This window comes from Apteryx rowi, unplaced genomic scaffold (genome assembly GCF_003343035.1).
Source record: "Apteryx rowi isolate R43461 unplaced genomic scaffold, aptRow1 scaffold_474, whole genome shotgun sequence".
Taxonomy (NCBI): domain Eukaryota; kingdom Metazoa; phylum Chordata; class Aves; order Apterygiformes; family Apterygidae; genus Apteryx; species Apteryx rowi.
Genome location: NW_020450732.1, coordinates 211940 through 237674, shown reverse-complemented (window position 1 = coordinate 237674; position 25735 = coordinate 211940). Strand labels below are relative to the sequence as shown.

Sequence of the window (25735 nt, the reverse complement as noted above, 5' to 3'; positions counted from 1 at the left end):
GTTAAAGTTCTGGTCACCTTTTGTCAAGAAATATGAATGAAAACTTCTAACATATTCATAGGTTTGTGAACATGATTAGGGGAATGAAAAGTACTTTAGGGGAAAAAATTAATGTAGCTTGTCTGTTTAGTTTATCATACCCCTTTTTCAGTCCTGTTTTGCTTTCTTATTATAAATGCATTAAAGTTAGGAGGGAACAGATAGAATAACAAACACCAGAGGAAGGAAGGAACTATTTATACAATTCTTTCATAAAATTATCATATTGCCTCTTACAGCTACTAAGGTTGTTTGCTTTCATTGCATTTGGCAGGAAATTCCAGAATTTAAGCCATTGATGACTTTTTTTTTCCTCCTTTGAAGCCTTAATGTATTCATTCTAAGCTTACGCTTATTTGCTAGCTTTGCCCTTTTTGTTTAAAATTAATCATCAGAGATCTGAGGTTCTCGAATGTCCGTATGTAGTGAACTGTAGTGAAAGCAAACAGCCATATTAGTTCTAAGATGAAGCATTTTAATTGTATAAAAGAAAAGGGGTTGCCTGTAATTACACATTTTTTGACTCTGTGACCTTATTAGTGTGACCACTATATTTCTGGGTATATTAATGGGGAAGATAGGATCCTGTGCCTTATGATCCAGTTTAATCACTGCATTTACTGAACTTTAAATAGACGGATACACACACATACTCATTTCACAGAATGAAATCAAACAATAGTGTTAGTTTTACCCTGGTACAGACAAGAGAAGTGTGAGCCAGTATGATTTTGAAAGTAGAGCAGACAGTCAATTAATCTGCTTCAGCTTTATACCAGCATTATTAAAGGAAGGCTTTGGTCTGCTTTCCCTAAATGTTTCAGTTACAAATCAATATTACTGTTAAGCATGCTGTTTTTGGCAAGTAGAGAAGGAGCCTTTCCTTGTTTCCTTCGGTGCCTTATGCCAGTGTTTTTGGGTTAAAAAATTTTATAGCTTTACTAAATGGCATAATACATTTCTTTAAAAGTCTTATGCTTTGGGAATATAGTGATAGTATAATAATATCTCGTTACCCAATAAAGTTCTTCTTTTCTATTGCTAACATGTAAGCTTTGCTACCCAGAGCAAAAGTTGGATAGTAAACCTTTTTATTACTTACAAGAACCAAACTCTCCTGACTGATATTACATTAGCAAATTATAAATCAGTAAGCAAAATCAGTATCTAATAAAAAAAGAAAATCAATTAATTGATTTTGTTAATTAATTGACAAGCATAATATTTTGTCAAGTATTTTGTCTAGCTTCAGGAAAACAGAAGCCTTTTATACTTTGCTATATGTCTTGCCATCCGCAGATAGTTATCAGAATGAAATTGCGCACCATGAGTGTGATCTTCAGAATGTAAATGAGCTCACCTTTTAGCTCGTGAGCCTTTATGTTGCTAGAAAAATGTGCCTTACTAGAGTACCTTCAAAACTTCCAGAAATAGCAGCAAATGACTGAAAAATCCTATGAACTTTTTCTATTGAAACATTCTGTATTTCAGTTCATGACTTATAGTGCAAGGGCAATGAATGAATAAAGTCTAATTGATTCAAGTCATAAGAGAATGGACTAGAAGGGTAACTGCTGAAGGGATGAATTTTTTTACATTGAATATTGATGAAAACTCTCTAGATAGTAGATAAAAGCAAGCCTTTATTTGAAACCTAACAACATTAAAAAAATTGTATAACATAGTATTATTAAAGTCTTTTAAAAATTCTCTGAACACTTGGAGAAAGTCATACCATTTACCAACATAAGTATTCTAATAAACATTAAAATAGAAAGTTAAGTGATGCTTAATTAATTACTTCAAGTAAAGGGTGGGGAACTTCTGATATTAAATTATCTTAGTGTATCATTTCAGTGATATGCAAGGATTATCAAACAAACACACAAGAAAAAAAGCAGGGGGAAAAAGAAAACTTAACTAGAAATAAGTTGATAGGTTTGAGATGAACAAGAACCTAGCTGGAAATAAAGATCAATGTAATGGGTAGCAATTGATGCAGGAGTGATGTTAAGATTTCTCTCTCTTTACAAGTTTCTTCAATCCACTGTTATCTCATTGCCCTGCTAAGAAAACTGCAATTGCTGGTTGAGAGCAATTTGTTCCTAATTAGTTTCTTTCACAAACACAACTGTTAAAATAGTTAAAATATTGAAATACTGATCTTGAGTCTATTCTGTAGGAACATAAAAAAGTGTTAAAACCAGCCTACCTATATGCAGCTGGTTTCCTTATTGTGCTGCTGGTGAATCACTGTGTAACCTTTGAAGTTATGGAAAGACACTGAAGAAATATTAGAACTCGAGTGATGCCCTCTGTGACCATCTATTTTGGTAAATTAAACAGTACCAGGGGGCACTCCCAGACCCAGGAACTCAAGTGTTGACAGACTGTTGGAAAAGTCTCTAACCTACTTTTGGCACCTGCCAACTAACACTTTCTCAAACAATTATCAAGCATGAATCAGGAGTTAGTATGGGCAAACAGCTATTCACCACAGGCAATTTAAATAATATTTCCCTGTTTGAGAGACTAATGGATCTATTTAATAGCATAGCTTCAGTGTCAAAGGCTGGTCCTGAGCATGTTTAAATTATTAGTACATATGTAGCCTCTGTATTTCATCATCAGAATGGATAGGTAGGAGTGAAAGCAATCATCTGGATTTTAGCTAGCATACCCAAACAGACTACATAGCTTGGTTGAAAGCACCATGAATGTGGAAAGTTTTCTGTGTGAACAGCAAAGGGAAACATGAAGATAAGGGCCTAAGTCAGAGCTTCCAAGAAATGATTCATTCTGGTAGGTAAGCAGACAAAGAAACACTTCTATAATTCTGAGTGTGTTTCTGTTTTCAGGGACTCACGAGAGATTAAAAAAACTATGGAGACTGCTGAGCTAAGTGTTAAATCTTGTCTTTCTGTTACTGATACTGCTGCATATGTGAGGATGATTTTATGTGACTAATGCTGCTTGTTCCGTAAAATATAACGGCMTGTCTGGGGAACTGTGTTAATTCTGTCATCAATACCTACAAAATATAAAGTTTGTTTACACTTTGAAGGAATGCCCTTTAGATTTCCCCTTTCTCAAATGTTTAATAATTTGCAGTTGTCTTTAATAACAAGAACATAGTTTCTTTTCCCCACTAAACGTGTCCCATATTGACAAGACAGCTGAAGGACATTCACTTTGAAAAAATGTTACATTTCACAGACACAGTTTTTTTACTCTCAGAAGTTGAACTAATCAACCCTATGAGAAAAGAACAGAAAATCTCAGAGCATATTTTTCATACTTGCTCTGGAAGATTAAAATCTTATGAAAATAAGGGTATTGTGTGTGCAGGCAAATAAGTTCAGATCAGCATGGATGTCTGTGTTACAGCAGAAAATTTGCTGACAGGAAAATTGATGTGCAAGCTTTAGATCCTGCAGTTCACAAGAATATCTGATATAATCACAAACTGTCTTGAAAAAAATTTGATGTGAAAAATATCAGTCAAAGTTTCATCTACAGAAAACAGATGTGAGGTGTTTGATTTAAGAGTAACTAGCAGTGGATGACTGCACACGCAGGCATCCTTTATGAAATGGAGAAATGTAATGTGGTTCAGTGATTGACACAGAGACATGGACTCTGCTGTTGACTGTGAAGTTATTTGTTCTTATAAATCAACTATCTCCTCAGTCACTTCCTTCTTTTCCATTCTTGTCTATATTATATGTTTCTTCAGCATGTTTAGAGAAGCTAATGGGATTCTGCTTATCATCATTGTATACAAATTTCAAAATGATGATGATCTCAGTTTAGCATTTTTGCATGATTTTACTTCATAGGACAAAATTAATTATTTAATAATAAAGTAGTGAACTTTTTTAGAAAAAATCTTTGAATAAAAAAAGAATGGTTGAGTGTGTGAAACAGCTTTTGTCAAACATCAAATATAAAATTATTGAAATGAAATAATGAAATATTATGGGTAAAGATATTCCTAGGATGTCCAACTACTATTTAACTTGAGAGTGAGACAYTTCTAGGGTCTTCCTAATGCATTTTCCTTTGAGACAATTTACCGTTTTCTACCCAGATGCCCCCTGAATGTTTCTGAAATCCAGTCATATCATTGATCTGAAGTATATTACACCCCTTATAAATTTTAAATGTCACTAGACAAAACAAAACAAGCAAAAAGACACAGAGAACCTTCCTTAGTTGTTGTTCTAAGTAATACTCTGATGGTCTGTGCAAATTCTGATCTTTACATATATGATGTTCTTGATCAATTGCACATGGGTTGGATTTCTAGTTAAAAAAAATAGCGCCATTCCTCTGCTTACTCTCTAACTTATGTATTCTTTTTCAGATTTCAGACTGAAGTTAATTATGATACATTGGAGGTCAGAGATGGGCCAGCTAACTCATCACCATTAATTGGAGAATACCATGGAACACAAGCACCCCAGTTCCTTATCAGTACTGGCAATTACATGTATCTGCTGTTCACTACAGACAACAGTCGTTCCAGTGTTGGCTTCCTAATTCATTATGAGAGTAAGTCTGATATTTCTTTAATAGATTTTTATTTAGTTTTGGAAATAACATTCAATTTGAAAATGAGAAAACAAGTAAACTGCAGTAATTATATTTGTCTAAGAATAAATTGGGTTTACCTATACTATACTAACAGATTACCCTAAAAATATTGATTAATTCTGGGAATTTTTTCTTCATGAGTTCTTCAATATTATTCTGACTGCTTATAGACCAGGTGTTTAGCCAAATGGAGAATAATTTCAGAAACTGGCCTTTAGGGGTAAGGATATGTTGGTTTCTCTCCTTCCCTCTTTTTTTTGTGGTTATAATACACTATTGCAGAACATAATAATATCTCCCTGTGAACTCCAGCATCACTATAATGGCATATTTTTTCTTTTAAGATTTAGATATATAAAATTGCGTATATAAAATTGACTAAACTCACATTGGTCTTTATATGATTCACTTAAATACTGGATAGACTGAGTGTATACTGAGGTTCTACTCAGCAAGTAGTATTATTTTCATCAATTGTTCTGATCTTGTCTGGAAACTAACCTGTTTTCAGTAAATTTAATTTCACATTGCATCTGGAATGAATGCCCAAACTTATATTTCATAGCTATGACAAAACTTGGAGATTTTTCTGAATATTTCTAGCTTTGAATGAGGCAATGACTGAGCGGGTAGGAATATTGCAAACTGCGAGGCAGCTAGAACATGTAAAGACATAGGTAGGTTTCTGTATAAGTTATGTGCAGATGCTGTTCAATTTCCCATATTGTATTTGATCTCAACGGTTGCTGTTACGTTTTGTAAGATATTTCTTAATGAACTGTGTTATATTTTAAATGTCAGGCATATGTCTTCTGTTAAAAATGAAAACAATTAGTAATATCTTTCCTACTTGTTATTAAAAAGGAAGGTCTAAATATGAAATGATTTAGAATCATATTCTTATATTCTCTTTTTATCTTTGTTGAAAATTGTAATCTTGCACACACATGACACTAGGTTTTCAGCGCTATTTCTCAAGGTAGCCAGATAAAAATGGCAGAGTGAAATATGATTAGTGCACTTTCAACCTTGAAATTCAGTTAGATCTTTAACAAGTAAAAATGACAAAAGGCTAATAAATGAACTTTATTTTCTTTTACATATAATTTCCACGTATAGAATGAAGACATATTTATTATACTTATTTATATAAAAAGCTAATATATTTCCAGTTTTAAAAGTCATAACAAAAATTATAATTTTATTTCACAGGCTTTTTCCTGTGCAGACTGACTCCCTGAATAAAGTGTCTTTTTCTTTCTGTAGAAGTGATATTTAAAATGAATTCTGTTATTTTTTGCTAAGAAATGAGTAAGAAAATGAAATGAAATTTAAAACTAAGCAACTCATTTTCAGTTCTCAATTTTAGGAGTGAGTTTGTTTAATTTTTCATGAATTTTATTTTCTGTTAAATAATTATCTGGCAATTAAATTTCAATAGCTATTAACAAAAAGCTTAACATCCTTTCTTCATTTTCAACAGTAGCTGCTGTTTCTTTTATGCTTTTTTGTCATGGTGAGTGACATTCAGCTAGCAGATTACGACATTTAAATTTAAGTATCTATGTAGAACTTTCTAGAGGCACACATCTAAGCTCCCATTTTGGGTAATGGAGATCTAGTCAATCAGTAGAGTCTAGGGAACAATTCAGTTTATCCTGAAGTAGAATCCAGGGTCTGCATTCAGTTGCCTAAGCATGGAGGGGTTAGTGTTATTTTAAGTACCGTGAGGTGTTCCACCTGGTTGCCAAGTGCTGCTCTAGAGAATTGTGGGTCTTGTGCAAGTCTTTTGCCGTGTCTACCAGCCCCATGCAGACATCTTGGCTATGATAGGATGGCACTAGCCAATGGCATAGAAACCTATGTTTAGATAGCTAAATTTCTTTCCTACTGACTTTGCCAGATGAGTTGCTCCATAGTTTCCCCTGTCTATATTAATCAGATCTCAACTGACTATGAAAGGAACTTAAACACCAAACATGGCTGTAGACGCATTAGTGTAAGCGTCTTAAACTGAAATTGAATCTTGCACTGTAGTCCACGCTGTAGAACAAAGTGTGATATAAGCAGAGACCTGTCACCAACATGAATGGGTATGTCCAAGTGCACAGAGTAAGCTGTGCAGAAGCAGCTTGCTAACCACTTCATACCTATGTCAGTGCTTTTACTCCACAAGGCTTGCTAAACTCAGTTACAGCAGCAGTGCTTGCCCATGTTGGTTTATTTTGATAATAGGTCTCACAGAGCAAAAACTGTCTACACATTGTGTTGAGTTGTACATAYTCATGCAAGTGGAATTTATCCCAGAGCCGCTCTAATGATGTTAGTCACCATCGGGAGCTCCTGAAGCATTCCTGTAGCAGGTATCAGACTCCTATCCTTCCTAGATCCTGTCTCTTTTACTAACAGATGTGTGCGTGTTGGGGAAAAGCTAGTTATAATAACAGGTAAGAGGGCAGTACTAAGCAGATGAAGGCAGTAGCTTCAAAGAACAAAACCAAGTGGAAAGACCCGGTGGAGGTACTGCATAGTCTGCCAGAAAGAGGAGAGAGGCCAGAATTATCTTTTGATGGCCCTAATAGTCATTACTATAAAAGTTGCTTCTCTTAAAGATATCACAGCATCTTTGTATGTTTTACATTTCTTCCACTTGTAGCAAAAAAGACAGGCAATCATAAGTTTAAAAAAAGTTTTTCATTATTATCTCTGGAAATTTAAATAACTATTCTGTTTGGAAGTGTCCTAAAAATCTTCCAGCAATAGTCATGAATATGAAGATAAATTAAATCACTGAACTGTGAAACAGAGGGATCTTAATCCTGCTTATAGGAGAAATCTCAGCATAACATATACTGAGTTGCTACTGACATGGCAGTAATATTCKATTAAGCTAAAACAAATATATGATAAAACTTTAATAAAAATGTGACCCTTCAGCAGTACTTCAGATTTGAAGGTAGCTTGTTAATTCCCTTCCTGCAATGTCTGTAATTCAGCTTTCTGATGACCTTTTTAATATAGCTAATGCAAGGCAGTGTAGATCAACTATTATGCATCTAAGCAAAAAAAAAATCTATATATATAAATATAAAAATATAAAAATAAATATAAAAATGAATAAATAAATAAATAAATATATATATATTTTAAGTAAAGCTACTGGTAAAAAATAAAGTATTTTCAAGAATACTTCATCTGTATGCTTTTGACCACTATGCCTCATCCCTAACGTATATGTCCTTTATCTCTCAACTTCCCTGGAAATCTGTAATCTTTTGTTTTTTGCAGTTCCTCATATTGTGAGGTGGATTCTTCAATCTTAGCCCTTTTTTTAGACCCCAAAAAGATGGAAATAATGTAGAATCACCTTTCCTTAAGATATTTCTGAGATTTATCTTTCCTTGGAACAAGAAAAAAGATCAATTTTAAAGACAAATGAGCAATTATTTCTTAAATCCAGATGCTTTATTTAAAAGTCCATGGTTATTCATAGGTTATCATTCCCTTCTGAAATAGAGTTTATCTGAAACATAGAACAGAGATAATATTTTGGTTATGCTTGGAGACAGTAACCATCCCATATTATCATGTACCTCAATATATATTTGATAAGGATTATATTCCCTTAAATAATAAGGGGAAATTGCTCTATAGTCAACGATAGTTCAGAAAGGCTATTCACAGTTTATGTAGGAAAAAAACCCCAAAAGATAAACAAATTTTGATATTAGTGCGTGTAACTGTGGCTGATCCTTGTAAAACCTTTAATTTTAGGTCATTTAAAAAATCTAGCAAAATTAATGTTGTGGCTTTCTTATAAATGAAGTATTCCTGAGAATATAAAATATAAAGCTAATCTTTTATTCACAGTTTACAAAATTGTGTTTGATTGGTTAGATTTGCTTTTGAAAAAGAACTTCTAGGTGCACAAATGTGCAGTCTTCCTGGGCTTGACAAAGTGTCAAGGTCATTCAGAAAGCTCAGAATCAGTTTTAGCAATCATGGCATAGAAACAAAATTCTTCCTTATACTTTTTTATTTGAAGAAAAAATAATATTTGTGGATAGTCTGAATATGAAGAAATGATTCATTAAATTTTCTATGGCATGACACACTCAACTGAAGAAGTTACTGGAATGTGGGGGAAGAACTTTTTGTTTCGACAGTTGATTTTACTCTGACTAGTAAGGAGAACCAACTGAGAGCCTGAATAAGAAAGGCAATTTTTATGAAAGTATTCATGAAATAATAGAGTTGAAGATTTTTAAGAAAAGAATGACTGAGGGCAGCACAATTATGATAATGTCAATGGTTTTCAGAAGTCTAAAGTTCACCAGACTTGGGGAGCTGGTAGGTAGACATCCTTAGGAAGGAATTCTGAAAGGCATTAATAAAAGAGGTAGTATTAAGGCCCAGTAGCAAACTGTAACTTTTGGAGAGAAAGAAAAAGTATTATGCACCACTATAGCTATTTAAAAATGCTTTTTAATAATATGGAAATCAAAAGATAATCATGTAAATGCTTGATACAGGCACACATTGTTATAGATGTCCATCAAAAAATAACACAGATAAAATTGTTAGGATAAAATTCGAAAAACTAAAGCATATAATTAGTTACAACTAGCAAGAGACAGAAAAGGCAATAATAAAAATGTCTGTTAATACATAAAGAGTAAGAGAAGAAGAAAATAAAAGTTATTACTTAATAAAATGCAAGTAAATGTCAACTGACACAGGGAAGGCTAAATGTTCTGTTGCTGTTTTGAAACATAAACTGAAAAGGTTAATTGTGAACATATACTTAACACAATTAAATGAAAATTAACAAGGTAAGAATACAGCATATGGAAAGAGGAGATTAGACAATGTTTAGATAATTAAATATATTTTATTCATCAGGTACTGAAGAAATTCACTGTTCTCTGCCCCACTGAGAATTATATTTGGAAACTCAAAGCTGTAGGGAAGTTCCAGATGATTGCAGAAAGGCATACAACTTTCAAAAAAAAGGAAAAAAAAAGAAAAGATGAGGAACAACAGGATTAAGGCTATTGGTTTTATCTTGTCTCTTGTAAAGATACTRTTTTCAAGCTGATAAATAAGGTGATAAGGAACAAATGATTTGTGTTTGATAAGAACAGATCATGTCAAACCAATCTAATTTTTATCTTGCCAGGATAACCAGTCTTGTAGATGTGGGAAGGAAAAGGGAAGGAAAAAACTCTATATTGACTTTTGTAAGGTTTTTGGTAGTCTAACAGAGGAACTAAAAAAATTTGATTTAGATGAAATTATTCCAAAAATTTTGAAAACTCTTGTGCAAAAACCATCCATCTATCCATAGTTTATTGTCTAACTTCAAATTTGTAGGTATCCTACAGTGGTCTGGGCTGAATCCAATACTATCTGATATTTTTATTAACAGTTTTGATGGTTGTATAACTAATACACTTAGAAATGCTGAGGATGATTCCAACCTGCAATCACTGCAAGTACTACAGAGGGTAGGGTTAGCATTCAAAACAAGCTGGATGAACTGAAGAAATGGTCTGACATTAAAAATTTGAAGTTCTGTAAAAAAGCATGCTAAGCATAAAGGGGAAGGAGAAATGATATTCACAAATGTAAAATAGAAATACAGTAGAAAAGGATATGGTGTTTACATAGAGCATAAATAATACAGAGAAAAATGTAATAGTGGTGTAAAAAGTCAAATCTACTGACTGCTCTAGTGAATCACCAAAAAGAAAAAGAAAAAAAAATACAGCAAAGGCAAATTTTATTAAGAGGACTGTTTTATATAAGACTCAGGAAATAATTATTCCACTTCAGTTGGTAACCCTAGAGGTAATATTGTGTGCACTTTGGGACTCTGTTGAAAAAATCAGGAGGATGCGAACACGGAAAATACGACACATACGGAGCCATTGAAAGATCTGTTTTTGTTTAGTCTTTAAAAGGGATGTCTTGGCAGGCGGGAAGGGAAACATGATAACACTCTAAGGAGTCTAATAGGTAAGAATTGCAGCTGGTACTGGAGTTGAGCCCAGAGCTCTGTTAAAAAGCCTGTGCTGCCTATTAACTAAGAGCAGGATGTAAGTGATGTGTTAGTACTGCACCTCTAAGTGACTGCTTTACCACATGTTAACAAAATTAGTATGTGCCAGAGTAGTCTCCTATATGTGGCAGATGCTCTGTTAGTTGAAAATACTTTCAAGACATTCTTCAGACAAAGAGTTTTTCAGCTGTTGTGTGGAGGAAGAGTGAAAGAACATCTTGAAACAGCATAAGCCTAATCTTCCCTTTCCTCTTCTACCCTCCTCTTTGACTGCCTTCACTCTTTTCCACTTCTCTCCCTTCCTTCCTGTTATTAGTCATCCTTGCTACCCCCCTGCCTTTAAAACACCACTATTACAAGTTTCTCTCACAGCATATTTCAAATCGGTTGACTGTATCACAGTTTTTAGTGCTGTAACACACTTTGTTTTAGTGTCAGTTTTGCACAAATGCAGTCACTTATCACTGCACAACAACTGCTGGAAGAACACTAAGACTAGGAGTATATTTGCAGCCTTGCACTTCCATGAGGCTAGTTCACCCTTGGTAGATTACAGGGAAATACTTCTTACCATTTGAGCTGGTCCAGTGGGCTGGAGGTGCTTGCGCCTTGGCTCCATTCTTGCAGTCATTCATACAGTTTAACTTTTAGCACAACCCCATGTGTGGTTTTGACCCATGCTGACTGACACACTCGCATACAGTACCTGGGCATAGTTCTAGGGATAGCTTCAGCAGGAGATMGTTCTCAACAGGCAGCATGGACAAGTCCGTATGGTTTTGAGGTGGACAAGATTTTAGCTGTGTGATTGCTGAGTCACACATTGGACTTGGTGCCAGAGAATGGGGACTCTCCTGATTTAATTGTGTGACTTCTGGTTCTGCGTTCTTGGAACCATTTATGAGAGCAAGCACCTATTCTATTTCTCCAGAAAACTACTCATTTTTTGAAGCAAAAATAATTTGCCACTATTCCCCTTGTTAGATTAAGCCTACCTAGATGTCAGGATACATTGGCTCAAGTCTTTTATTAGGAAATACTCATCTCTCACCTTTCAAGAAATTGTTTTTGCCATCTGTGTCATCAGTGTTCTGGATAAAACTATGCTGATGACAAGGAACAGCACTCCAGCTTCCAGCTGAAATGCTTGCCTTGTCCAGAAAATTTTTGGAATTCACTGAGTGACACAGCGACTGCCCGATAGCTAGCGTAGATGAGTAACATAGTGGTTACGGCCCTCAGCCAGGTTTTGGTTCCTGTTCCTCTTACCAGACTTGTTTTCTTCAGTCATTTTATGCAATGATTGTATCATATGAGCATTCTTTAAAATTTACTCTTAACAATCTTACGTTTTAATACTCTGTTTTTCTCATAATTTTGACTCTTTGATCCATGAAAGGGAAAGTATAGGTGTGTAATATGTATGAGTATATAGAATATTAAACTGTGTAGCTGTTACATGCCCCACGCATTATAGCAACAAATTACTTTTCCCTCTTTAGAAAATCGAATGAGTGATTAGATTAGTGATTAAATTAGTTTCTAAAAGTCACTTCTAAATATTTGCAAAATATGCATTTGTGACTGCAAGGTGGGAAAGAGAGGGTCGGATACCAGGGTAGAGAGACAGGTTTTCCTCTGACCATGCTCAGCTTCTTGTAGAAGAAGGAACAGTATCCCCATCCTCTGAAGAGGTTCCACTGAACTCGGTCACTGTCTTTTCCAGGAACACGATATAGTAACAGAAAATAAATGAAAGAAATGCCTTTCATCACAGTGGAGAGATTTTATTTGTTTCTCTTGTGTGTATCCATTATGACTCATACATGATGAAATTCCACTATGACCTGCTATCATTAAACAAAATGGATAGTGCTCACTTAATGAGCTTGTATTTTGGKGTTTGTATTTTTTGTTGTTGTTATTCAACATATAGCTCCAGGTTTATTTACCACACACTATTCAATCTCTGCTATAAGACATAATTATTAAAGACTATTTCTGTCAGATAAGTTATACAACAGCTATGTAAGCTATGTTCATTTTCCGTCTATTTTTGATGTATAGCATTGTATCTGTAGGATTTAACAAGTGGTTTCTGAGTTCATCGATTGTATGTTTTTGTCATTGTGCTTTTTTACTAAGTCAAATAAACGTTACTATCACAGAGACAAGTTGAATCCTCCCAGAGTATCAGAAATGTGATAGATGAAATGTAATAACTGAATGTGATTTATATACTAGCAAAAGAAAATACTGTGTATTAATACTCTGAACCTTAATAACTTCCTATAGTTGTAGATGTTCAGTGCTTATTTTGTCCTTTTCTTTCATTGGTTAATAAAAATACTTTAAATCTTCAATCTTTTCCTACTTTATTTAGGCTTTTCTGTTCTATGAGATTGAATATTGAAAAACTATGCGCCGAGTCAGTGACAACAAGCTAAGCAAAGTGCTTTATATCTTACATCAGAGCTTGGGCAATATTAACAAGTATATTTTGGGGGATATTTCTTCTGTCTCACTTATTCATTTTGTATTTTGTTTGGAATTTGTCTATTTACTGTCTAAAAAGGAAAAGAAGGAACTAAACAAATTAAATCCGTGTATTTCAGGTGTTACTCTGGAATCAGATTCTTGCCTTGACCCAGGGATTCCAGTGAATGGCCATCGCCATGGTAACAACTTTAATATCCGCTCTACAGTAACTTTTAGCTGTGATCCAGGATATACACTGAGCGATGAAGAACCACTCATATGTGAAAGAAACCATCAGTGGAATCATGCATTACCCAGCTGTGATGGTAAGTGTCAGGTTCTTCAGATAGCAGCTTTAAAGTCCAAGAAAGTTAATCTTCTGTCTTCAGGAACTAATTAAGCTTATCATTGCTACTACCTCCCTTCCGTTACACCAAGGTCCATACTTTTCCAAAATGGTTTTGCTGTTAGTAAAAGCTATGCTTCACATTTCTCTGTCAGCTTTCAGTCAAGTACTGTAATGTTCAGTGAAATTTACAGGTACCTATTCACTAACAGAAAAATTAGAATTCTCTGAGGGTGCTGCTCTTCCACTATGAATGAAAATGGTGCCATTCAACTAATATTTTAAAACCAAACTAATAAACATATCTTAAGTTTTAAACTTTGAATGCTGAACACCAAAATGATTACTTGAAACTTAAAATACTTGACACCAAAACAGTTCATGGTCTATCTATATAGTTAATTTTCTTGGCATATTTCTAATTTGAAATTGATTGTTTTGAAATTCTGTATTTGTAAATTAAAAGAGAAAGAAAAAAACCTTCAGTATTTATTAACTATTAATAATTATATGAGGTCTAGTTAAAATACACTTCAGATGTCTCCTTTCCACATGCTTACGTGACCAAAGCAAAGCTGTGCTCAGGAATTGCAGTAAAATGCCTTTGTTCGTTTCTACTCCATATATGAGTGTTCTAACTCAGCTGAGAATTCTTATCGTAAATGACTGTGTTAGAACTAATTTTAAACAATTTTCAAGTATGGTTTTAGCAAGAATTAGTCACCTGCTTGATCTTTAAGCTATATACCAGAATCTTGAGATGATGAAAAGCTGCAAGCCATATATACTTGGCTTGAATGAAGTGAAAAGAGAGGACACCCTGAAAGTAGTATAGAGGTGGAATATCACTGGTATTATGCAACTGTTCCACAACTATTCCTTGGCAGCTTCTTGTCTTTGACAACCCTGCTGGCCCATTTTCTCATGCACCTGTGAATTTGGATTACCTTACAGACAACATGGTACTAAGAGCTGTGATGCCTCAGTGAATTTCTGGGAAACATTATTTTAGAACAATTCAGAGCTCCCCTAAAGCATAAGATAGTATCTCTGTCTCAACGCTAATAAAGAAGCTGTGACATTTCTGCTTTTCTTATGATGGTAAGAATCTAATGCTGTGTTGGTTTTTTTTTTCTGCTGAGTCTTCCTTAGAGTGAGAGGAGGAGTGGATACTTGCACCAGTTCTTAGCAGTGGCTGATCCTTACCCTGACGGATCACAGTTTTCTGTCAGTGGAGGAGCAGAACTGGTGCATTTCATATGGCCCCTTCCATTTAAATTGCAGTTCAGTGCCTTGCCAGATACRGGAGGAGGAGTGAACTTTGTAATTTTATAATTCTGCGGTTCAGCAGTTACAGAAAAAGCAGGAGGAACTAAAGTTGAAAAAAGATAAAATTACTTTGAGCTCTATTTTTATGTGCTTCTAAAGTCTCCAGTGTTAGTTGACTATGATAGTCCAGAGGTGTTGTAATTGGAAAACATGTATGCATGTGTTTGTTCCTTTTGTCATTGTAGGAAGGCATGTTTGCCTCTACAGGTGAGAAGAGCTGGGTTTATCTTGATTACTGATAGAAAGAAATTACATGGGAAGGCTTAGAGCTTGTTTCAGGGGATGTGCCATATAAAGCTATTTAGAGCTTTCACGAGAAGTTGCAATCAAGCTAATGTATAAGCAGTTCATACATGCTGATTTTTTCAAATGTTGAACTATACTAGCAAATACTTTTGTACTCTTTTTATCATTGATTTTTTTAAAGTTCTTTTCCTATAAAGTACAGAATCAACTTGATTTTTTCATGAAATGCCTGTATAGTTGCTACAAAATACCTCTAACAGAAACTACAGAAAATATGATCCAAATATAACGAAGTATTTCAATTGGAATAGCCCAGTGTCCTCGAAAAATCTCYGTAAGCAGCTTTCTGTAAACTTCTTTCCAGAACTTCCTATTTTCTCCCTCCTATTTGCTAAATGATTATCTTTTAAACCCTGTTTACCCTGGTCAGCTTTCTTCCTTGTTAAGATATAACTGTGTTCTGTGGCAGTGATGAAAGATCAATGTTGAAAGCTAAGACCCAAGCCCAAATCAGCAAAGGCTCTGCTTTAGTAAATTACTTATATTAGTGAATTTCTAATTCCTTTTTTCAGGTCYGAGGTTTCCATTGATTACAGGGGAATGTCAAAGGCCAAAATTAGAGTTAGGTTCAACAAAGTATTTCAGTTTGTAACTCTGATTTAAACTATTTTGTTAAATCAGGGCACTTACTCTCATTCAGGCTTCCAATTTTCACTACGGGCTTCTGACCCTATGCACAAAACATATAAGCTACCAAAATATTATCATATAACTCAAAGCTGTTAATCACCACAAAGAAAACTAATCGACTATCCAAACGCACTCACCTTTTAAGCATGACAACTTGTTCCTCCTTTGGAAGGACAGAGGAAAAAATGTTTTAAATTGCATTTTGCAATAAATTTTAGACTGCATGTGCTTAGCCCAGTTGATGAACTTTGAAACAGATATCACAAATCTTCTGTAAAATGTAATTTTAAAATAAACAAAGCTTTTTTAACACTCCTCCATTAATTTTATGGGTTCTGTTTGCTTGTTGGCTTTGCTACAATGGCTTGAGGAAGACTATTTTAGTGATCCTAACTTTGAATAGTATGCTATTCTTTTTCAATTTACTTTGTATTATAAATTGTGAGTATATTTTTGTATTAAAATGCCAATATTTAATTCTTTTGTTTACAAATGAATGCTATTGAAATACAGAAGGACACAGTTAACCTTCACTCTTTGAAAGAGGGTCCTTATTTCCCAGTGCCATCACCCACTTTCAGCGTAACTGTATGGCAGAGCATTTCAAGCCTTTCTGGAGTAGGGCTTATAGGCATGTAACATGCAGGTGTTCCATTCTGTTTCTTCTTTTTCTGTCACGTGTCCAGCTGGGCTAAATATATAACAAGTACAAAAAAGACCAGACAAAACTCACAGTTTTAGGTCATCATTATTTAGGGAATATTTTCCATTTGCCCTATTTACTGGTAATTGATATTATACATATGATGAAAGACACTGACTCAAATTTTTTGAATATGACATTTAACTGAAATTGATTTCAACCTCAATCCAGCTGAGGTGGCATTATATAGCCACCTGCAGACTATTGATGTTTTCCAAATTGCAACTTCAGAAATGAAATAAATAGAAGAAAGCCCTTTGGGAAAAGCATCTTACTCTGTTTCGTACCAACAAAGGAATAAAGACAACTGTGTACTGAGACACAATGGCCAAAGTTTCTTCTAAATAAAGTGTACTGTTGAATAATGTTTCAGTCTCAAAATATTGTGATCTCAATGTGGAACATGAAAATAATTTTCTACGGAGAGCTAAATAAGAACAGATTATTTACATATTTTAATTTTAAATTTATAACTAGGTAAATTTATTGTAAATACTTAATACCTACCTTAAGGAATGTTGCACAGTCAAATATTTTTTCTTTCTCCTGTGATGTTAACAGGATAATAGGGATTCTGAATGAGTATATGCTACTGTTCAGTTAAGCTGTTATTAACTGGATATCTATATTAGTTACTCTGTGTTCATTATTATCAGTCATATCTTTATTGTGGTTTTGGTGATGCATGTTGCCACTCATGCTTACATTCAGAAATATATATGCAGGCAAAATCAGTCTAGAAATATTTTCTATCCTTTTATTTATATATAAATATATGTAATACCTAAATTTAAAAAAAAGCTTAAAAAAGTGTTTAATAAACACTTTAGTATAATATGAAATGAAAACAGAACTTTAAATATAATGCAAACATGCATATTGTGTGTATATGTATATGCACATACTATATATGTTTATATACGTTTACTCAGCTACTGCAAGTTTATTGCACAGTTTCTCATATTTATTTGCTGTTTAGTTTATGGCAAAGTTTACCCGTCTGTTTGAGGGAGAAAACTGAAAGTGTCTTAATGCTCTGTTGTTGCATTGTAAAATACTTAGTTTATTAAAATTTTAAAATAACATAAAAGGCTGGACAGCAACAGATATGAGAAAAAAGCACAACCATGCTGTGTTTATAAGATCAGTGAGCAATTCAGCTGTATATAAAATGCAAATCTTAAACTTTAATTAATATGCCATGCAAATTTGAGCAGCCTACTTTAGCAAATGCTAGTATACATAAAATGTTTTTAGCATAGTTCTTTTGTCTTTCAAAATACTCAGTTCCAAATAAATTACTTATGATGAGAGAAACTGAATCTCTGAAAGAGAGGAAAATGCACTCTTTTTCCTGAATATCACAGAAGAAATCGAACTGAGAAAACTTTTCTATTCTTTGAAGAAATTACATTTTCTTTCTTAAATATTTTTGTTTGTTACATGTGCTGTGAAATGCTTATTTAAGCATACAGTGCAAGAAACATGGTTCTTAAGATGTTTGATTTCATAGTTAATTCACACAAAAATAGTTTTTGTTTAATCCTACTTCTTAAACAGTACTATAATATGAGTTTTTATTTTCAATATTTTGGAACAAAGTTTTACTTGTTTTGTCTTCTGCTAACTAGGAGGAAGGGCTGTCATTGAAAAATAAACTCCTTTTCATGGGCTAATTTAAGAGTAAACAAGCTATTGTCAAATGTGAATGGGATCACTTCAGACCAATTAACTCTGCTGATTTTAATACATGACCATACTTTTAATAAAGGAGTAGTTCAAAGAGTTAACTTAGATTTTGCAAAGAACAGGACTTCCTGTATGACTTTTATTTTGTTTTGATTTTTTCCCTGTTTTTCTCTTGTTAAGCTTTATGTGGTGGATACATTCATGGGAAGAGTGGAACTGTTCTTTCTCCAGGTTTTCCTGATTTTTATCCAAACTCCTTAAACTGTACTTGGACTATTGAAGTGTCACATGGCAAGGGTAAGAATCTAATATGAATTCCATATGCATATATAATCTTTATGTATAAAAACCTCAAACAAGTGGAAAAACACAATGAAAATGCCTTTTTCAGATGGAGGTAAATAAGTGCTTTGTTATTCTCTAAAAAAGAAAAGTTTCAGTTTAATATCCCCAAATACATGTCTTCAGATGTTGTAATGTCTTTAGTTTGTGTTTATTTTGAAAAGAAAACATTCTTTCAGCAGTGGCCTGAGGAAACTTGTTTGGTTTAGTACCTCTCAGAAAAATGGGAAGAAAGTAGAAAAGACAAAATGTATGAAAATACTGTTTTTTCTTAAATAGCACTGAAATATTTAGTGAAAACTCCCAAGGCCCTGTTGAAAGGTCTTCTCCTTTGGTAAGTTTCAAGCAGCACATTTGATCAGTGTGTTAGTAAACTTAAATTTCAGATACATAATTTCAGAAATTGTTTATCTCTCTGTTATATGCACTATAGAGCAACATTTGGACACACAGTTAAGCCTGGCAGTTTATCCATTAGGGATATGTGTAAAAGAACTATGAAAAAAGCCTAGGAAGCACTGATGATSTGTGTTGCATACCACTGAATCGAATTATAATGAGTATATTCCTTTTTTATCACATACGGTAAGAAAAGTTTTTGTTATGCATGACATCAGTCTGTGAAGTATACTTGATGTTTCACACTCTCTACTGTTTAAAACCTCATTACAGATAGGATTTTTGTTTAAGATGCATATGATATTTTAAAATGTAATATATATAAAGAATATTGCCCCCAACACTAAATAGTCGTATTTGGAAGCTAACCATGATGGAAAACARCTCTTTCATTGGTGGACTGGAAACTGATGATTGAAAAGCAATCAAGACTTGAGTAAATGGCTAGTCCCAGCCAATTTTATCCTGTGTATATGAAAGACTATACGAAACTTGTATGTATTTAGTTGTTCTATATGGGTACTTCTCCCAAGTTGAGACAAAAAGTAGAACTGGTTTTGAGGAAATGCAGAAAGTAAAATGAATCGAAAAATGTAGCTAATTATTAAACAATAAAGTATCTCTCCTGGTTAATAGTGAGATGGTGGTAGAGACTGAAATGAAAGGGGCTTATTAGAGCAACTTGAATAAAACATATATAGAGAATTTTAAATTTTCAGGCTGTTTTATACAGATAAAAAGTGRACCTCATCAATTGTCTTATGGGAATGAGCTACACACAAACTAAACAAACATCTGCAACCCACGTATTAAGCCTATGTATTTTTTGCAAATTTTGTTCTGTGAATTTCAGATTTTGATTCTGTGTATTACTTTTTCTGAAAATCTTTCCATATCATTTGAAATTTATGATCTGTATCACGTATGTATAAGGGAAGAGAAAAACTTGCTGTTAAATGCCTTACTTTGCSCTTTTTTAATGTTTTTAAAGGTGTACAGCTGGTTTTTCATACCTTTCACCTTGAGAGCTCTCATGACTATTTGCTCATCACTGAAGATGGCAGCTTCACAGAACCAGTAGCCAGGTTAACTGGCTCGGTCTTGCCCCCTACAATTAAAGCTGGCCTCTTTGGAAACTTTACAGCACAGCTTCGATTTATATCTGATTTTTCAATTTCTTACGAAGGCTTCAACATAACATTTTCAGGTAAGAAATTCCGTTCTGCTAAATGTCCAGAAACTGTTTCCAGATAATATTTTTACTTGTAGCTAGGGGAAACGTTGTGAAGCATATGGAAAAAAGTCAATAGAAATATATAGTCTCTATCTTAGAAGACTGGCTAAGGTTTATATAGGTGACTGACAGATTGAGACGGAAGCTGTTGGTGATGAGAATCTTTTAATGAGAAGTTTTCCGTGGTTCCAGGGAACCTATGAAACAACACTGAAAAAGAAGGCTGGAGGAAGATGGAGCAAAAAAAAAAGTACAGAAGCAGAGGGGACTGCTTCAGAAGAAAGAAACTGGTACAGTTCCAATAAAGGAAGAATAGAGTGGAAAAGCACTAGTATGCTAACTCAGAGTCACAGAGGAGTTTAAATTGAGACTGATTTTGGAATAGAAAAATGTATATATAAAACTGCAAGGAATGATTTACTAGGCTTTGATATTTGAAGAAGTTCTGATATTTTTTACAAATTCCTCTTTTAGGGAATTGAAAAATTCAGTTTTTAACTGCTTCTTACTTGCAGTCTATTTAGACTAGACTACATTTTGCAAGAATTATCTGTGCTTCTTTCTATTACTGTAACGTAGCATATTTACAGATACTGAATATGAATGAGCCATCCACTAGTTAAGATGCTCATGTTTCTTTTTGTGCATGAATATTCTGTGGAAGAAGCACATAAGGAACTAACATACCAGATCCTCGTACACCATATTCAAGAATAGAAAAATTAAAAATTAATATATTTTGTCCAAGATCTGGCAGTGTTGTCAGGTGCACATGATATTCACAAATAATACATCTCATTTGGCTGGCTTGTTTAAAAAAAGAAAAAAACTTACTGATCAGAGTAGTGGTGATGGATCTGCTTATATCAGATGCTGAATTGCATTCATTCTGGATACTTTGGACTAACCAAATCAGAGGTCAGAGTTCTAGAAGTTTGGAATGTAAATGCAAATATTAAGTATTACCTTTGGTAGTTTATTTATAAATAGCTCATAATGGTAGAGGGCTATGTAACTTGCAGAAAAATGCACAAAATATCATTATAGGTGTAAGGGAAAAATTGCGGAATAACAAAATACATGGATCACCGAATTTTTCAATGAGAAGCAAAGGTTTATGCTCTATCTACAGCAAATACACAAGTAGCCATCATATATATTAAATAAATGTTCTGAGAAGTATTATCAGGTACATTAATTTTACGTCACAAATGACCGTGACTGTTTTCTTATTTTCACACAATCACAATGTATTTCTTCATAGTAAGCAGTGTTTAGTGAGAAGAGCTTAGTCTGAATTGAATGTCACCTGACAAATTTCTCCCACTAAACACAGAATTGATAGTACAGAAATCAGTAATGCAAATAGAAGATAAAACATCAAGTCTGCAAAGAATTTTTTTTCATTCTTATTGTGCCATATACGCACTGTTTTGTTCTGTTCTACCTTTTGAAAGCTGCTTTTGACAACAGAGTGACAGTACTGCTGTGCTTATTTTCCATTATCTTGGCAGTGGAAAAAAAAATCCTGCAAAGGTTATAAAGAAAAAATAACCTTTTCAGGATTTGTTTTTCTTCACATTGAAAGAAACTTTCAAAAGTAGCAGTGACAGTATATACAAGTTGCATACATAAAGAATTGAACTAACATACAGAGCATTATTTTTAGTAAAAATGCAAATGGATAAATATGGATATTTTATGTATACTGTAGCACAGGTAGATACACATGAATTAATATGTGGCAAATTACATTCTGATTTTTATAACTATCAAAGAAGAGATCTTGTTTTTTTGATTAAAGTCTCTTCCATATAACTGTGCATTCCCTCCTATATGCATCTTTGTGCTGTTCATTTATCATAATATCATAAAATAATTCACAGTAAATTTTAATATAATATCTATATAATAACACAATAACAATATATTTGTATAATTACATAATAATACAATATAATAATAGACTAGCAGAAAATAATATACTATAATACTAGTATAACAATAAAAATTCAGTTGGATCTTGAAAACCTCTAAGGATGGAGACTGCCTAATCTCTCTGGACAATCTTTCCCAATGTGTTGAAAAAGTTTTTCCATATATTCAGTTGGAACCTCTCTTGTTTCAGCTTATGCCTATTGTCACTCATCCTCCCACCATTTGGTATGTGAAGCTATTCATTCCATGGGGTAAAGCAAATAATTTTGAAACTGCAATTTCATTCTTGTTGAGAAGCCTCTCACATCTATTTTACATTTGGGCTGTGCTGTCATAAATTAATTCCAGGAATAAGGCAGTGTAAAATTTTTTTTCTCTGTGGGATTTTAGATTTTATGTTGTCATTTGTCTGTTTGGGAATAGAAGAGGATGTTTTGTCAGAAATCAAATAATGAAGTTCTATTGCTTGAAACATTTTAAATCCTATAGCAAAAAAACACAGTAACCATCTCAGATTTTTATGTGCTGATTAGGCACCATGAAGGCATCTGTATTTTGGTTTTGGTCTACAGTACAGTTTACATATATTCTAACATGCAAATCTCATATTTAGATATTCAGAAGCTCTACTCAACTGCTAGTGATCCTTGAAGAAGTCTAAAATGTATTGGAATTTATATTTTTGTCAGCAATTTCCCCAAGTGCCTAAAGGTCTGCCAAACCATATCTACCTCAGCCTTTATAGTGCTGAGCAGAGGTAGTAGATCATGTGTTTTCAAAACTTTAAACTTTTGTCTGCTGGACCTAAAGTGGTTCATAGATCACTTCTACTATTTTGGGACCTTCCCACAAGAAGGTTACTATAGGGAAGGATTTCTTTATTTATTTTGTTCAGTAAGTCAGCTGTTAAAACACTCATTCAGAAACTTTGGATTAGTTTCTTCCTTTGACTAACTGGTTTTGATTCTATCAATCCAACCTCCAAGATAAATGTTTTAGAAAATGGACTATAGAATATTTTAGGATGGTCTAAATGAGAAAAATTAAATATTCATCATATTGGAGACACAAATAGTATGGTTCTTTAACTTAACACTTAGGGTATTCACTTTAATGGGCAAGGGGTGGGTTTCTTTTTAAATTAATATTTCATTGTATTTTATTAAGTATTTTTTGGAGAAGTCATTAAAATCCATGTCATCACATATCAATATGAAGAGTTCCCTGTAGGTGCCCGGTTCTGGGAAACAGTTCAGGGTCATGAATTTCAGTTAGAGTCAAGTGCCTGGCTTAACGGGAGAGGTGACATAAAGAGCAAAGTATTTTTCTGTCGGTTATCAGGGGTGGCACTCTTCTAAATGGTCTCTTGGCTTTTTGTATCATATTCTGAAGTACAGAAGATAAGTCTTTTTGGGTCAGAGCTGAAGTCCATCTTTTGCAACATCTTATCTCTAGCAGTAGTCAGTAGTGAATACATATGGAATAGTACACAAAAAAGAACAAACATACTGTGATACTTCCTCAGGATATTCTGTGAGGATGCAGAAATGCGTGGCTTAGATATTTCCTGAGTTAAGTGTAGCCCCTCTGTATGTAGCAAACCTTATTTTTCCCCACAGATTTGTTCTTTTGACTCAACCTGAATTTTTAGTCACCTAATTCCCTCTTTGTTCTGTATAGGAAGCCTAAAGTGATGTTCCTAATGACTAATGTTACCTTTTGAGGCTTTTCTCTTTGGGCTACCTGTATAGGAAACAGAAATTTACTGTTTCTGATTTTAATTTAATTTCTCACTTATACTATTTTCTACCACCAAAATAAAAGGTAGTAAAGTGGACCCTGATTTTTCAGAGTATTTAGACACAAATGTTAATTGTGATGCAGAGTTATAAATTATTCTCTGTATGTCATTTTGCTGACTGACAAAATAAATAATTGGTGATTATTCCACAAATTAATTTTTTTAATTCTTCCTATTCCCTGGAAAAGGATGATCCATCAAGAAAAGGCAAGAACAATTGAACTTATGTCTATATTCTTTATGCATTCATACTGCCAGGTGTAAATGACTTTTTGCTAATTTTTGTTCAATACATATAATGAAAAAAAAGAGCTTGGGATTCATGTTGGCTGGTTTGACATAATATTAGTATTTATTRTAACCAACATACATTGTTCTTTGTATTTAAGATTCTGTTTAAATGTTATCTATTTCTATTTAAATAGCTGTGGTAATTATTAATTGATAGGACATGGGAGAAGACATGTTTTTCATGTTGCAGTTTGCTAAGTACGATTCTCCTTTTCCATGATATTTTTATTGTTACATGACAGAAAAATAACAAAGTATTTTTATTTGACAGATAGGCCAGCTTTATTTGTTTGTATTCAGGGGGTTATATTTTTGTTTGACTTTTCAGCTGTGCAAATTTTAACTTAAAATTGCTTAACTTAATGTTCCTTAAATTTCTAACTATTAATTCTTTCAGTGATTGGATTTACTTTACAAAAAAGTGTTCTTTTAAAATGTTTTTTTAAAAATGCATGACTTCTTATGAGTGCAAACAAAAGTGGAAAGTATATACTGTTCTTAATCCAAGAGTATCATTCCCTCTGAGAATAATGAGAATTCCAGTGCAGGTATGGTTCTGTATACATCTGCTGTTAGTTAAACAGGTCATTTAAGTAGTGCTGAAAAGACAATTGCACACTTTAGGAGGCATTTTGAGGACCGCAGTATTACTCTTTCTTACAACTGTTTTATGTTCATGTAGATTTCCCAAATTCTGTGGATTATTTCTGATTCATAGTTACAAAAGAGAGAACAAATTCAGACCCTTTGAATCTTCTTAAAAAATACATATATATTTGTTTTCAATTAAGTGACATCTATGAGATTTCTAAAAGGCATGCAAACAGAGAATGCCTGATTGAGAGTATAGTTTTACTTACGAAACTCAAGCACATTTTTTGAAAACGTGGTCATACATCTTCTCATTCACTTGACCTTTCATTTGATTTTTGTTCAATTTCTTTTCATTACCTAATGAATTTTTAAACCATAAGTTTTGCTCCTAAAGCTGTTTGGGAATTCAGAGGAAATGAACCAAGAATTATATACAAAGGATGCAATTAAACAAAATTATAGTGAACCACTCATGATACAAGCTGATTACAGCCCTTGAAATTAAGAAAATAAATGTAGTGCAGGTGGGACACAATAGGTATATAATTACTGTATGCATGACCATAATAGAAATATAAAAACAGCACTACTTTTAAGTAGAGAAAATGGCTCTGAAAGACGTATTTCCAAGTGTTCTGTACTGATACTATGCAACTAATTTAACATTTTTTAGCATGGACAACTTGTCCCATGTACTTAATCTATTATGTTTTATTGTTTGCAGAATATGATCTGGAGCCATGTGATGATCCTGGTGTTCCTGCCTTCAGTAGGCGAATTGGTTTTCATTTTGGTGTTGGAGATTCCTTGATCTTTTCTTGTTTCCCTGGATATCGCTTGGAAGGTGCTAATAAACTTACCTGCCTGGGTGGTGGCCGGCGTGTATGGAGTGCACCTCTGCCAAGGTGTGTGGGTAGGTGGTCACATGCTTTCATTTCATTCATCAAATTGTTAATAGC

The 25735-nt window shown here is 33.6% G+C and overlaps 1 protein-coding gene across 1 annotated transcript in view; it reads left to right on the top strand.

Moving 5' to 3' along the window:
• LOC112972101 (CUB and sushi domain-containing protein 1) overlaps positions 1-25735 on the top strand; it is a 579349-nt gene that overhangs the window by 360859 nt on the left and 192755 nt on the right. The window contains exons 16-20 of the mRNA XM_026078182.1: positions 4406-4593; positions 13312-13500; positions 18358-18474; positions 19910-20125; positions 25501-25689. Of these exons, the coding sequence (XP_025933967.1) occupies positions 4406-4593; positions 13312-13500; positions 18358-18474; positions 19910-20125; positions 25501-25689 (899 nt within the window). The remainder of the gene's footprint in view (positions 1-4405; positions 4594-13311; positions 13501-18357; positions 18475-19909; positions 20126-25500; positions 25690-25735) is intronic.